The 14,550-nt window shown below is 39.4% G+C and overlaps 1 protein-coding gene across 2 annotated transcripts in view; it reads right to left on the bottom strand.

Annotated features, from left to right (window-relative positions):
• Positions 1-7,097: 7,097 nt before the first annotated feature.
• Positions 7,098-14,550, bottom strand: part of PLCB1 (phospholipase C beta 1) — an 824,470-nt gene continuing 817,017 nt past the window's right edge. Inside the window, exon 32 of one of the 2 annotated variants that reach the window (XM_070471868.1) lies at positions 7,098-10,360. In XM_070471868.1, coding sequence (XP_070327969.1) covers positions 10,133-10,360 — 228 coding nt within the window. In that variant the 3' untranslated portion in view covers positions 7,098-10,132. The remainder of the gene's footprint in view (positions 10,361-14,550) is intronic. The other variant, XM_070471869.1, reaches the window with a different exon arrangement.

Here is a 14,550-nt window from a genome sequence, read left to right as displayed (position 1 = left end):
ATTCATTGGAAGGACTGATACTGAAGTTGAAACTCCAATATTTTGGCCACCTGATGTGAAGAACTGACTCACTGGAAAAGACCCTGATGCTGGGAAAAATTGAAGGCAGGAGGAAAAGGGGACAACAGAAGATGAGATGGTTGGATGGTATCATTGACTCAATGGACATGAGTTTGAGCTGGTGATGGACAGGGAAGCCAGGCATGCTGCCATCCATGGGGTCAAAAAAAGTTAGCTATGACTGAGCGACTAAACTGAAAGGGCAGAAATGGCAAGGACCTAACAGAAGCAGAAGAGATCAAGAAGAGGTGGCAAGAATACACAGAAGAACTATACAAAAAAGGTCTTAATGACCCAGAGAACCATGATGGTGTGGTCACTCACCTAGAGCCAGACATCCTGGAGTGTGAAATCAAGTGGGCCTTAGGAAGCATTACTGTGAACAAAGCTAGTGGAGGGGATAGAATTCCAGTAGAGCTATTTCAAATCTTAAAAGATGATGTTGTTGAAATGCTGCAATATGATAGCAAATTTGGAAACTTCAGCAATGGCCACAGGACTGGAAAAGGTCAGTGTTCATTCTAAACCCAAAGAAAGGCAAAGCCAAAATGTTCGAAATGTTCGAACTACTGTACAATTGTGCTCATCTCACATACTAGCAAGGTAGTGCTCAAAATCCTTCAAGTTAGGCTTCAGCAGTATGTGAACTGAGAAATTCCAGGTGTGCAAGTTGGATTTAGAAGAGGCAGAGAAGCCAGAGATCAAATAGCCAACATCCGATGGATCATAGAAAAATCAAGGGGATTCCAGAAAAACATCTACTTCTGCTTCATTGACTACACTAAAGTCTTTGACTGTGTGGATCACAAAAAACTGTGGAAATTTCTTAAAGAGATTTGAATACTAGACTACCTTACCTACCTCCTGAGAACCTGTATGTAGGTCAACAAGCAACAATTATAACCAGTGCTCAGTGGGTAAAGAATTCGCCTACAATGCAGGAGACACAGAGATGCAGGTTTGTACCCTGGAGTGGGAAGATTGCCTGGAGGAGAAAATGGCAACCGACTGCAGTATTATTGCCTGAAAAATCCCATGGACAGAGGAGCCTGGCAAGTTGTAGTCCATGTGGGTCACAAAAATTGGACATCATGATGAAACAAAACAATGGAATAATGGACTCATTCAAAATTGAAAAAGGAGTATGTCAAGGCTTTATATTGTCACCCTGCTTATTTAACTTCTATGTAGAGGACATCATGTAAAATGCTGGGCTGGATGAATCCCAAGCTGGAATCAAGATTTCCAGAGGAAATAACAACCTCAGAAATGCAGATATGAAAGAGCCTCTTGATGAGGGTGAAAGAAGAGAGTGAAAAAAGAAGGCTTAAAACTCAACATTCAAAAAACTAAGATGATGGCATCCTGTCATCAAGATGTCATGATGGCATCTTGCTATACTTCATGGCAAATAAAATGGGGAAAAGTGGAAAGAAGGACTGGTTTTATTTTCTTGGGCTCCAAATCACTGCAGATGGTGACTGCGACCATGAAATTAAGACACTTGCTCTTTGGAAAGAAAGTGAAAGTCACTCAGTCTTGTCTGACTTTTTGCAATCCCCTGGACTGTATAGTCCATGGAATTCTCCAGACCAGAACACTGGAGCCTTTCCCTTCTCCAGGGGATCCTCCCAACCCAGGGATCAAACCCAGGTCTCCCACATTGCAGGTGGATTCTTTACCAGCTGAGCCACAAGGGAATCCCAAGAATACTGGAGTGGGTAGCCTAGCCCTTCTCCAGGGGATCTTCCCGACCCAGGAATTGAACTGGAGTCTCCTGCATTGCAGGTGGATTCTTTACCAGCTGAGCTATGAGGGAAGCCCAGAAAGCTGACCAGTTTTGCTTGCTGTTGTTCAGTGGCTCACACAACGTCTGACTTTGCAACCCCATGGACTGCAGCACACCGGGTTTCCCTGTCCTTCACCATCTCCCAGAGCTTGCTCAAACTCATATCCATTGAGTCAGTGATGCCATCAACCATCTCATCCTCTGTCATTCCTTTCTCCTCCTGCCTTCAATTTTTCCCAGCATCAGGGTCTTTTCCAGTGAGTCCGCTCTTCCCAACAGGTGGCCAATGTATTGAAGCTTCAGCTTCAGCATCAGTACTTTCAGCGAATATTTAGGGTTGATTTCCTTTAGGATTGACTGGTTTGAACTCCATGAAGTCCAAGGGACTCTCATAAGTCTTATCCAGCACCACAGTTGAAAAGCATTAGTTCTTTGGCACACAGCCTTCTTTATGGCCCTACTCTCACATCCATACATGACTACTGGAAAGCTTTGACTATATGGACCTTTGTTGCAAAGTACTATCTCTGTTTTTTAATACACTGTTAAGGTTTGTCACAGCTTTTCTTCCAAGGAGCAGGGTCTTTTAATTTCATAGCTGCAGTCACCATCCACAGTGATCTAGGAGCCCAAGAAAATAAATCTGTCATTGTTTCCATTGTTTCCCCATCTTTTGCCATTAAGTGATGGGACTGGATGCCATGATCTTCGTTTTTTGAATGTTGAGTTTTAACCCAGCTTTTTCATTCTCCTCTTTCACTTTCATTAAGAGGCTTTTTAGTTCTCTTTAGTTCTACTTCTACTTTCTTATAAATTCCATTTGCTTGAAATATTTTTTCATCTCCTCATTTTAATTCTCTGTGTGTGTTTAACTCTGAAATTAGTCTCCTATAGCCAGCATATAGATTTTTTTTTTAAAACCAATAAACCACCTTTGTCTTTTGATTGGGATGTTTATTTCATCGACACTTAAAGGATTGATAAATATGTACTTTGGGCATTTTATTGTTTTCTCTTTGTTTTTATAGTTCTCTGTTCATTTCTTCTTTTTATGTCTTCCTCTATAGTTTGATGATTTTCTTTAGTAGTATGCTGGGATACACTTTTAACTTTCTGAAGTTGGGGTGTGCCTTTATGTTTGATGAAAAGTCATAGTTTTATTGGCAAGGTTTTTCTAGATTATTGATATATTTCTTATTGACACATTGAGCTTTTTGGTAGCATAAGTTTGATAACACAAATTGATAGCTTCAATTCTCAAAGGTTATTTGGTAAATATTTCCATAGCAACATTCAAACTTTCACTTCTCCTTAATAACTTTCCTTCCATAAAAAATTCACTGAATCCCAGTGAATTCTACCCATATTTATGGGACTTAATTTTTAGTTTGTTCTTGAAAGGCAGAGTCAAATCTTGGAAAATAAACAAATACATGAGATTTAGTGAAAAAAGTAAGCAGGCCAATTACTTTTTGGCTTCACGTAGAAAATAAGCAGGGCCATTTTCCAGATTAACTCCACGTATTCCGCCCTGGGTGTTCATTGGAAGGACTGATGCTGAAGCTGAAACTCCAATACTTTGGCCACCTCATGTGAAGAGTTGACTCATTGGAAAAGACCCTGATTCTGGGAGGGATTGGGGGCAGGAGGAGACGGGGACGACAAGGATGAGATGGCTGGATGGCATCACCGACTCGATGGACATGAGTTTGAGTAAACTCCGGGAGTTCGTGATGGACAGGGAGGCCTGGCGTGCTGTGCTTCATGGGGTCACAAAGAGTTGGACATGACTGAGTGACTGAACTGAACTGATTCAGTAACCAAGGGAGGAATGATAATTGAGAGAGGCTTCTTAGACAAAGCTTTGGGATAGCAGGCACAAAAGGAATTGGAGGACAAAAATCAAGAAAGGGGACCCAGATTTTAAAATATTTACCCAATTAAAAATTCACAAAGCTTTTAAATAGACATTTCTCCAGAAATGATATGCATATGGTCAAGACACACAACATCATTAGTCATCAGAAAATGCAAATCAAAACTGCAATGAAATACTTTTCACATCTACTAGAATGGTGATAATCAAAATGACAGAGAACAACATGCATTGGCAAGGATGAGGAAAGATTGGAATCTTCATACATTTCTAGGGCTGTAAAATGGTGCAGCCACTTTGGAAAACTATCTGGCTGTTCCTCAAAAAGTTAAATGGAGTTAATATACAAATGAGCAATTCTACTTCTAGGTATATACCCAAGAGAACTGAAACATTTCCATGCAAAAACTAGTACATGAGTGTTTATTTATAACAGTCATTATTTATAATAGTCAAAAAGTAGAAACAATTAAAATGTCCATCAAGTGATGGATGAAGGAATAAAATGTCTATAAAATGGTGTATTATTCAACTGTTAGGAGGAAAGAACTACTGATTCATGTTGTAAACTGAACCTTAAAATTTTTGTGCCAGATGGAACAATCCAGACCCAAAAGGCCACAAATTATATAAATCTGATCATTTAAAATGTCCTGAGTAGATAAATCCACAGAGATAGAAGATAGCCTAATGATTTCTAGGGATTAAAGAGAGGAGGTAGGGAAAAGGAAGTGACTGCTGGTGAAGATGGGGTTTCCTTTTGGGGAGATGAAAATGTTATGAAATAAGAGTGGTGATTGATGAATAACTTTTGACTATACTAAAAGCTATTGAAAGGTGTACTTTCAGAAGATGAACTTTGTGTATATGAGTAAACTACTTAATAAAACTGTAATTAAAAATATATGCAGAATGCCCAAAGAAACAACTGAACTGTATGTGAATTCCAGGGGACAAAGAATGGCTCCTGAGTTCACAGTTGTGGGCAAAATGGAGCTGTTGGTATATGCACTGGAATGCAAAGTGAGACTAGCTTTCTCCATCTGTGCTCAGGAATCTACTATTTGGTGACTAATGTACTTTCATCTGTCTCTTGCAGTGTTGTGTTTGCAAGAAAAGGGGTTGGTGCTGCAATAAAGATGGTTCTGTGTGGTCTAGCCCTATTATCAGAGAGCTGTGAATAAATAATACTGTAGCTTTGAGTTAGTAGCTCTTATTCTTCATATATAAATTGTTTTTTTCTATATTAGCACTAATAACTGGATAAGTAAACACATTTATTCACAATAAATGCAATATTTACTAAGGGACTTAATTATGGTGCGTTTGGGGATGAGATGTGACTTCTGATATCAAAGGTTGTCAAGTGGAGGATTGCAGTTGGTACATACTCTATATGTGAAAGAAATTACATGGTTTTGATGGATTTATTGTGTCAGTGACCACCCTGTGTCCACATCATTTTCTCTATAGCACCGTAGTATCCTTTTATTCTTAAACAGAACTGGTCTTGTGGCTTATGTTCACCAACAGAATGTGTTGGGAGTGATGGTGTGCTAGTTCTGAGTTTAGACTTCAAGAAGCCTTGAAGGCTTTTGCTTGTTCTCTGGTTGCTGTCTTGGACACGTGAAAAACCCATTGCTAGCCTGCCGAAGGGTGAAAAAAATCACATAGAGAAGAGCCAAATCAGTCTACTTGTTCCAGCCAACATTCCAGACATGTCAAATAGCCCAGCCAGGGTTAACCACCAGGCAACTCATAGTTACCTGCAGGTTTACCTGTGAGCCCAGGTGAGATCAGCCTAGCCCTGCCCAGGTGAGCAGAACCAGGTTCTTACCTGTAGACTCACACTCAATAGAACATTTTCTTTTAATATCACACTGAGTGTTGGAGGTGTTTGTTATGCAGCAAGAGATAACTGATAAAGCACAGATGAGGGGGAACTTGGGCAGATCAAAGAAAGCTTCCTAGAAGAACTGACATTTATTTTATAAACCTGAAGTTGAATTAGAGTTAAGGAAAAGAGAGAACTTGAGTGTGTGTATAAGTGTTTTTTCAGGAGGGTTCAAGGGAAAGAGAAACACAAAGTATGGATCTAAGTAGTTGAGGGAATGGTATTTAAAAAGCCCAGAAGGTGATTGTCCGTAAGGCAGGAGTGGAGAGTTATGTACAAACCAAATCATGTAAGATCTTAAACACTTATTATGGAATTTAGACTTTATCCTGAAGACAGTTGGGGTTCATTAAAGGCTGTTAATCTCCAGTTTTGTTTTTGTATGATCAGTCTGGCTCCAATATGTAGAAATGGTTACATGATTTAGAATTAGAGGCTGCAAACCATTTAGAACCTTGACAGGTGGGAGGAGATGGAGGCTGAAACTAGCATTAGCAGAGGGGATAGAAAGAGAATGAATCCGCAGGCTATTCCACAGGGTCAGAATTGACCCAGGTTGGTGAATTATTGGAAAGGGGATGAGGGAGAGGGGTCTGTCAGGGATGATGTCCACCTTTGGTCTTGGGCAACTGAATTGATAATGGTTCTATTCTTTGATGTAGAAAAGAAGGGATATAGAGCAGGCCTGAGTGTAAAGAAACTTGGTTTGGTGCATACTGTATGTGGCAGGTTGGATTTTCCACAGATGGCCATGCATATATTTTCATGTACTTCAATGTGAGCGACATTGCTCCCAAAGTGAAATATGTGTGTGTGTGTGTGTGTGTGCGCATGCACGCACGTGCTCAGTCTGACTTTTTGTGGCCCCTGTTGCTCGTCAGAGTCCTCTGTCCATGGAATTTTCCAGGCAAAATACTGGAGCAAGTTGACATTTCCTCCTCTAGGGGATCTTTCCAACCAGGGATTGAATTCACATCTCTTGCATCTCCTGCACTGGCAGGCAGATTCTTTATCACTGAGCCACCTGGAAAGCATTTGGAGGTCTATGAGACATTCTCATAACTCATATGTATATTTCTTTTTAAAAAATCAATGTGGCAGACTCTTTTTTATCTTTTGTGTAAGAAAACTTACATCAAATACCCTGTCAGTGCTTGTCACATCCATTACTTGTCAAAAAATCCTTTGACAGTTTCGCCTTCCTTACCTTTGGTCGAGGAAGGAAGGGAATAAGGGAGAGTCCTGGATATAGGAGCAACTGGCAAGTTCAATGCTAGTCCGGATGGAGGGGTGGACTGACGGAGTGCTGACAACCGTGCCCTTGAGCACAGGCATTGCAGCCTCCGGATTTCCTGCGCAGGTACTAAAGCGCCCCATGAGGGTGGGCATTATGGCCCTAAAAACTGGCATCAGAGCTGCTCCCACCTTCCTGCCCATCAAAAGAAGCTTGCCCCCAACACCAGGAAATAATAGCTGGGTTGTGTTAAGAAATTTTTATTGTTTTCCTTTGGATTTGTGATGAAAGCACATAAAATTACAAGTGGAAGAAACATCATGCCACAAAATTGCATAGAATTATTACAAAAATGTGAATTATGCATTTTAAATAATTTGAGATAGAACCAAAATATGTACATTTTAAGAGCTTCAGATATTTTGTCCTATCTTTTTTTTCTTCTGAAAAGGCAAAAGTCACAATGTCCAATCCATCACAAACAATATTTATACAGTGCACAAGCGCAACATTAAATTCAAAATAATGCAAGCAATGGCCCTTTCTTTTGGAATTATTTAATGACTGCTTATCTATCACAGGAGTATTAATTAATGTATGGTGATACTGAAATGTTATAATGAACTGTTAAAAACCAAAACCACATGGCAAGTCATTACAACTTTGAAAATTGGTTTACACTGCCAAAACCACGCTATTCTCAGTAGTGTAAGGAATCAGAGGGGCACAGTCTAGTTTAATACACAGTTCTACTCTCTATTATAGGAAAACCACAGTACAGAATTTCACACATTCAACAAGGAACAAGGCAAATACAGAAAGGCACAAACTGCACACCATATAGACCCTTTTTCTTTATCTTACTCTATTTCAAGTAATATTAATATTATTAAATGATAGTATCACTGTAGTAGTTTCAATAATGCAAGATGGACAGTGTTACACACTACCCCCACAACTGCAAAAAGTGTTACTGTACAGATTTAAAAATGTGATTACAGGAAATGGCCAAATACAAACGTATTGCAAAATGATTACAGTCACTAAGATAATGAAATCCAACTACTAAAACAGTTTTGTGTAAGTCAAGGTTATTCAACTTCAGTCTATCTCTGCACTAAAATTTGATACAACATTCTGTAATAATCACCATTGTGTGTTTTGGTTATTAATGCTATTGTTAGTTCATTCTTCTACAATTTTATACAGTCTGTAATTTTGTTTATAAAAATGCAGCATTCTGTTTTGACCATTCTTGCTTCCTTATGATTAATGCCTTTCTTTCAAAGTGCAAAACTTGAATGATTTACAAAAGTGTTCTCATTCAGCAGAAGTGAAGCTTTATTAAGTGTCTAATTAACACCCCAAATCCTTTAGATCAAAATATAATCATCTCCAAAGGGATGGGATTTTTCTCCCCTTGTGTCTCCCTAGATGTGTTTTTTTAATCAAATACTCTTTCCTAATGTTTGAACTAAGCCTTCATTTTGATTAAAACTTAATTGTAATCCCTAGTTATTGCTTAAAGTTAAATAGAATAATTTTCATAAAAATATGAAATTCTTAAAACACAATTTTCAGGACACAGCTAGCTTTTGTGTTTTAGAATATTTTGCTAAGCTACAATCAGGCAATTGTTTTAAAGTAAAATAAAACTGAGCATCTTGCTTCAGGGCTTTAACTTCAAAGTTCCTTGTGTTACTCTCTTAATTATATTTTCCTCTATATAATTATTCTCTCTTACTTAAGACCTTTCTATAATGTTTTTGATCCATTTTATTATAATATAATTTGTTTCTCTTACACCACTTAACATAGGAACTTAATTAAAAACAGTTAAGTGAATTAAATGTACATAGCAAATATATAATGAAAGCTTTTTAATGTGAGAAATAAATTGAAATCTGTCAGACTTAAAAATTATGGAAAATACTAGTACATTTCCATATTGCTGTCCTATATATTTTTATATATTCTTACCATTAAAACAAGCTTAAAATATTTAAAATCCAGTTTTTGATCTTGCAAAATACACATCAAAATCATATCCTAAGTCTTCAATCTACCTCAATTTGCATCAAAAGCTCCATTAATTGTTTCTTAGAATTTTGATATAATTTAATATCCACATAAATCTATATGTTTGACCATTTTCTTCTCTATGTTGAATTTGGTTTTAAGTCTTGTGGAAGAGATCTGGGTCATTGCCATTTAAGAAACTCATATCCACGCTCATATGAATGTGTGTGTGTTGTGTATGTGTATGCACTTATATGGCTGCGAGCATATACATACACATGGAGATTAACGTGTATCATTTATATGTGGGTCTGTGTAGTCTCTAGATAAATATTCAATCTTTATCTTTGTATTAAAATAAAGGAACCATAAAGAAGTCAGACAGCAAAATAACTGCTGGAACCTGTTCACTCTGACTGAATCTCTGCTCAACAGACATTGGCTCAATGATTTTTATTCAACTGAACAGATCTTTGCAGTTTTTTAATGATATTAGGCCAAGGACCAATGAATACCCAGACTCTGAGTGCAATAGTTGACTCAGACAGCACACTGCCTGGAAGTGTGCGGCCACCTTGCTCATGCAGACAAATGTACAAGTCATGTTGTCAAGTCTAGAGATGGCTTCACTGGACCATCAAGGCAGAAAGCCAGCTTATTAAGTCACTGTGGTATCCAATAAAGCCATGTCAGCAACAAGCACATACATTGATGCCTCTATGATAAATAAATCAGCAAGCCACCAGTGCTTGCAAAGCAAAGGATGAAACAATTTAATATGCATGTCAACCCAAAGATGTGGTAGTTGAGGGGCAGTTAGGGGGAAAAAAGCTCAAAGTTGGCTGTTCAATAGTGTTAAATAATGCTATGCATTTCTCTACTATTTCTATTACTTTGACATACTTTACACCAGAGCTTCAAATAAAAACATGAGCTTGCTTTTTTTCAAAGAAGACACTGTCCTTCATTAAATGTTCCGTGGAGCCTGGAAGTTGCCTGCTTTGAGTGTACTATTAGAAAGAAAACCAGAAGCCCACATACATGCACTCCTTACTAGCAGATCTGCAGTAGTTTCCACATGACACATGGAGCTTGGGCACAGGGAAGCTGCGTGGATCCTTCTGGAACTCTCCCTCCAGGTGGATTTTAATCTAAGGGATGCCTCTCAGGAAGATGCTCCTGGGCAGTGATCTTTGTAAGAAGAGAGAGTTTTATGGAGCTGGGAGGACAATGTGTGTTCTGAAGGCCTGGCAGGAATGATCACAGAGGGGTATCAAACTCTTTTCCTGGGTTTTCTCCTTCCAATTCTTCACTGGGAGGAGGCTTCTGGTTTAGTTTTCCAGAGTCTGAGGTCATCACGGGAGGGGCAGAGCTGTGGTTGCTGTCTTCACTAATCTTCCCTTTCATGGCTTCCTGCACGAATTCCAAAATCTCCAGGGGCAGCCTTTTGAACTTGTCTTGGTATTCCTGCTCCAGTTCCACCTGCAGCTGGGAGACAGCAAGAGAGAGGGTGGTTTTATGTCATTTAGGTTTCTATGAATACCCATGGAGGAGCTCCTTGACAGATGGACAAAGACTTGGGAGGAATCAATTAATTTCAATGGCATCCACTGGCTTCCTACTATGGAAAATTCTTAAAGAGACAGGAATACCAGACCACCTTACCTGTCTCCTGAGAAACCTGTATGCAGGTCAAGAGGCAACAGTTAGAACTGGACATGGAAAAAAGGCCTGGTTCAAGATCAGGAAAGGAGTATGTCACGGCTTTGTATTGTCACCCTGCTTATCTAACTTCTACGCAGAGTACAGCATGTGAAATGCTGGACTGGATGAATTCCAGAGAAGTTGGAATCAAGATTTCCAAGGAGAAATATCAACAACCTCAGATATGCAGATGAAACCACTCAAATGGCAGAAAGTGAAAAGGAACTAAAGAGCTTCTTGATGAGGGTGCAAGAAGAGGGTGAAAAAGCTGGCTTAAAACTCAACATTCAGAAAACAAAGATGATGGCAACCAGTTCCATCACTTCATGGCAAATAGATGGGAAAAAATGAGAACAGTAACAGATTTTATTTTATTGGGCTCCAAAATCACTGCAGATGGTGACTGCAGCCATGAAATTAAAAGACGCTTGTTCCTTGCAAGAAGAGCTATGACAAACCTAGATAGTGTATTTAAAAGCAGATACATCACTTTGCTGACAAAGGTCTGTATAGTCAAAGCTATGGTTTTTCCAGTAGTCATGTATGGATGTGAAAGGTGGACCATAAAGAAAGCTGAGAGATGAACTGATGCTTTCAAACTGTGGTGTTGGAGAAGACTCTTGAGAGTCCCTTGGACTGCAAGATCAAACCAGTTAATCCTAAAGGACATCAGTCCTGAATATTCACTGGAAGCACTGATGCTGAAGCTGAAGCTCCAATACTTTGGCCACTTGATGTGAAGGTCCAACTCATTGGAAAAGACCCTGATGCTGGGAAAGACTGATGGCAGGAGGAGAAGTCAGTGACAGAGGATGAGATGGTTGGATGGCATCAGTGACTCAATGCATTGGTGTATTTCTTTCTGGCTTACTTCACTCTCTTAGGCTCCAGTTTCATCTACCTCATTAGAACTGATTCAAATGTATTCTTTTTAATGACTGAGTAATATTCCATTGTGTATATGTACCATAGCTTCCTTATCCATTCGTCTGCTGATGGGCATCTAGGTTGCTTCCATGTCCTAGCTATTATAAACAGTGCTGCGATGAACATTGGGGTGCACGTGTCTCTTTCAATTCTGGTATTCTCGGTGTGTATGCCCAGCAGTGGGATTGCTGGGTTATATGGCAGTTCTACTTCCAGTTTTTTAAGGAATCTCCACACTTAATTTCATGGCTGCAGTCACTATATTCAGTGATTTTGGAGCCCAGAGAAATAAAGTCTGACACTGGTTCCATTGTTTCCCCATCTATTTGCCATGAAGTGATGGGAACAGGTGCCATGATCTTCATTTTTTGAATGTTGAATTTTAAGCCAGCCTTTTCACTCTCCTCTTTCCCTTTCATCAATAGACTCTTCAGTTCCTCTTCGCTTTCTGCCATACGAGTGGAATCATCTGCATATCTGAGGTTTCTGATATTTTTCCCCAGCAATTTTGATTCTGGCTTGTGCTTCATCCAGCCCAGCATTTTGCATGATGTACTCTGCATATAAGTTAAGTAAGCAGGGTGACAATACACAGCCTTGTCATACTTCTTTCCCAATTTGGAACCAGTCTGTTATTCCATGTCCAGTTCTAATTGTTGCTTCTTGGTCTGCATACAGATTTCTCAGGAGGCAGGTAAGGTGGTCTGGTATTCACATCTCTTTTAGGATTTTCCATAGTTAGTTGTGACCCACACAGTCAAAGGCTTTGGCATAGTCAATAAAGCAAAAGTAGATGTATTTCTGGAATTCTCTTGCTTTTTTGATGATCCAACGGATGGTGGCAGTTTGATCTCTGGTTCCTCTGCCTTTTCTAAATCCAGCTTGAACATCTGGAAGTTCATGGTTCATGTACTGTTGAAGTCTGGCTTGGAGAATTTTGATCATTACTTTGCCAACGTGTGAAGTGTGTGTTAGTCACTCAGTTGTGTCCGACTCTTTGTGACCCCCTAGTTTGTGAGATGAGTGCAATTGTGTGGTAGTTTGAACATTCTTTGGCATTGCCTTTTTTGGGGACTGAAATGAAAACTGACCTCTCAAGTCCTGTGGCCACTACTGAGTTTTTCAAGTTTGCTGCAATATTGAGTGCAGTCAGGTATGGCCTAAATCAAATCCCTTATGGTTATACAGTGGAAGTGACAAACAGATTCAAGGGATTAGATCTGATAGAGTGCCTGAAGAACTATGGATGGAGGTTTCTGACATTGTACAGGAGGCAGGGATCAAGACCATCCCCAAGAAAAGAAATGCAAAGAGACAAAATGGTGGCCTAAGAAGGCCTTACAAATAGCTGAGAAGAGAAGAGGAGCTAAAGACAAAGGAGAAAAGGAAAGATATATCCATCTGAATTCAGAGTTCCAAAGAATAGCAAGGAGAGATCAGAAAGCCATCCTGAGCGATCAATGTGAAGAAATAAAGAAAACAATAGAATGGGAAAGACTAGAGATCTCTTCAAGAAAATTAGAGATACCAAGGGAACATTTCATGCAAAGATAGGCTCAATAAGGGACAGAACCGGTATGGACCTAACAGAAGCAAAAGATATTAAGAAGAGGTGGCAAGCATACACAGAAGTACTGTACAAAAAAGATCTTCACGACCCAGATAATCATGATGGTGTGATCCCTCACCTAGAGCCAGACTTCCTGGATCGGAGGTCAAGTGGGCCTTAGGAAGCATCACTATGAATAAAGCTAGTGGAGGTGAATTCCACTTGAGCTATTTCAAGTTTTAAAAGATGATGCTGTGAAAGTGCTGCATTCAATATGCCAGGATATTTAGAAAACTCAGCAGTGGCCACAGGACTGGAAAAGATCAATTTCATTCCAATCTCATAGAAAGCCAATGCCAAAGAATTCAAACTACTGCATAATTGCACTCATCTCACACGCTAGCAAGATAATGCTCAAAATTCTCCAAGCCAGACTTCAACAGTACGTGAACCAAGAACTTCAAGATATTCAAGTTGGATTTAGAAAAGGTAGAGGAACCAGAGATCAAATTGTCAACATCCGTTTTATCATAGAAAAAGCAAGAGAATTCCAGAAAAACATCTATTTCTGCTTTATTGACAATGCCGATGCCTTTGACTGTGTGGATCACAACAAACTATGGAAAATTCTAAAAGAGATGGGAATACCAGACCACCTGATCTGCCTCTTGAGAAATGTGTTTGTAGGTCAAGGAGCAACAGTTAGAACGGGACATGGAACAACAGACTGGTTCCAAATTGGGAAAGGAGTATGTCAAGGCTGTATATTGTCACCCTGCTTATTTAACTTATGTGCAGAGTACATCATGGGAAATACTGGGCTGGATGTAGCACAAGCTGGAATCAAGATTGCTGGGAGAAATATCAATAGCCTCAGATATGCAGAGGACACCACCGTTATGGCAGAAAGCAAAGAATTAAAGAGCCTCTTGATGAAAGTGAAAGAGGAGAGTGAAAAAGCTGACTTAAAACTCAACATTCAAAAAACAAAGATCATGGCATCTGGTCCCATCACTTCATGGCAAATAGTTGGAGAAACAATGGAAACAGTGACAGACTTTATTTTCTTGGGCTCCAAAAGCACTATAGATGGTAACTGCAGCCATGAAATTAAAAGATGCTTGCTGCTTGCAAGAAAAGCTGTGACCAACCTAGACAGCGTATTAAAAAGCAGAGACATTACTTTGCCAACAAAGGCCTATCTAGTCAAAGCTATGGTTTCTCCAGTAATTATGTATGGATGTGAGAGATGGACTGTAAAGAAAGCTGACTGCCAAAGAATTGATGATTTTAATTGTAGTGTTGGAGAAGACTTTTGAGAGTCCCTTGGACTGCAAGGAGATCAAACCAGTCAATCCTAAAGGAAATCAGTCCTGAATATTCATTGAGAAGATTGAGAAGACTGATGCAGAAGCTGAAGCTACAATAGTTTGGCCACCTGATGCAAAGAACTGATGCATTGGAAAAGATTCTGATGCTGAGAAAGACTGATGGAGGG

Source organism: Odocoileus virginianus, chromosome 9, assembly GCF_023699985.2.
Source record: "Odocoileus virginianus isolate 20LAN1187 ecotype Illinois chromosome 9, Ovbor_1.2, whole genome shotgun sequence".
Classification (NCBI taxonomy): Eukaryota; Metazoa; Chordata; class Mammalia; order Artiodactyla; family Cervidae; genus Odocoileus; species Odocoileus virginianus.
This window is presented reverse-complemented; position numbering and strand designations above follow the sequence as displayed.